Genomic DNA, 1,249 nt, shown 5'->3' on the forward strand with positions numbered 1-1,249 from the left:
GGCCCCCCGGGGGCCCCTGGGGGGCCCCCAGGGGTCCCCAGGGGGCCCCCAGGGGCCCCTGGGGGCCCCTGGCCCTTCAACGTTTCGTTTAGATTCTGAAGACAGCAGCAGCGACCGGCAGGGGAAGCGGCGGCGACGAGTAAACCCTAAACCCTAAACCCTAAACCCTGTGCGCTAAACCCCACGTACGAAGCCCCCTTTTGCGCAGGATTTTGCAGCTTAACCCGTGCTGTGCCCTTAAAAACGTCCCCTGTCGCTGCTGCTGCTGCTGCTGCTGCTGCTGCTGCCGCTGCAGCCTACGGCCTCGGTGGCGCAGCTGCCCACAGGGAGAGTTGCTGCTCTGCGGCAGCGGCTGGAGCGCCGCATAGAGCGGAAGCGGCGGTGGAGGCCCGTAAGCCCTAAACCCTAAACCCTAAACCCTAGCTAGCTCAAGCCCTAAACCCTAGCTAACTCAAGCCCTAAACCCTAGCTATTTCAAGCGTTAAACCCTTGCAGTGCCAAACCCTAAACCCTTGCTGGCTCAAACCGCAAACCCTAACAATGTCAAATGCGAAACCCCGGCTAGCTCAAACCCTAAACCCTAGCAGCCTCAAACCCTAAACCCTCGTCAATTCAAACCCTAAACCCTCAATATGGGGCCCTCTACGGGTCCGCGGCGAAACCTAGTAGGAAATTGGAAGGTTTAGAAACACACACACACAGAGGGACTCTCTGTGTGTCTGCTGCTGCTGCTGCTGCTGCTGCTGCAGGGGAAGCTTCTTGCGGCGTGGGCACGAGACGGCGGTACGCAACAGCAAAAGCAGCAGCAACAGAAGCAGAAAGAGCAGCAGCATCAGTTTCGTAGCTCTGCACTGCCGCCACATGAAAGGATTGTTTATTCGAAATGAGTTTGTGCTGCTGCTGCTGCTGTTGCTGCTGCTGCTGTTGCTGCTGCTGCTGTGCTTAGTGGCCTTGTCATCCCGACGCAGCTTCCGCCAGCTTCACAGCAGCCGTTCGCAGCAACGACCGCGAAGCCACGCAGCAGCAGCAGCAGCAACAACAACAGCAGCAACAACACAAGCAGCAACAACACAAGCAGCAACAGCGGCAGCAGCAACAGCAGCAACAGCAACAGCAGCATCAGCAGCAGCAAGGAGTGCAGCTCACGACAAGGACCCCGCTTCCGCCCCAGTCTATGAAAGCGCAGCAGCGACTGCTGACCGTCAGGCAGCAGTAGCCGCAGTAGCAGCAGCAGCAGCAGGTTTGCCAA

At 58.8% G+C, this 1,249-nt stretch overlaps 1 protein-coding gene across 1 annotated transcript; it reads left to right on the plus strand.

Moving 5' to 3' along the window:
• Positions 1 to 31: 31 nt before the first annotated feature.
• Positions 32 to 1,216, plus strand: ETH_00043035 (uncharacterized protein; the record flags this gene model as incomplete). Its single annotated transcript, XM_013379949.1, has 3 exons — positions 32 to 139; positions 296 to 391; positions 947 to 1,216. Coding segments are annotated over 3 exons (474 nt in total), but the record flags the coding sequence as incomplete, so codon positions are not given.
• Between the last annotated feature and the right edge of the window lie 33 nt (positions 1,217 to 1,249).

The sequence above is a fragment of the Eimeria tenella genome, genomic scaffold (genome assembly GCF_000499545.2).
Source record: "Eimeria tenella Houghton genomic scaffold, Eth_scaff4227, whole genome shotgun sequence".
In the NCBI taxonomy this organism is placed as follows: domain Eukaryota; phylum Apicomplexa; class Conoidasida; order Eucoccidiorida; family Eimeriidae; genus Eimeria; species Eimeria tenella.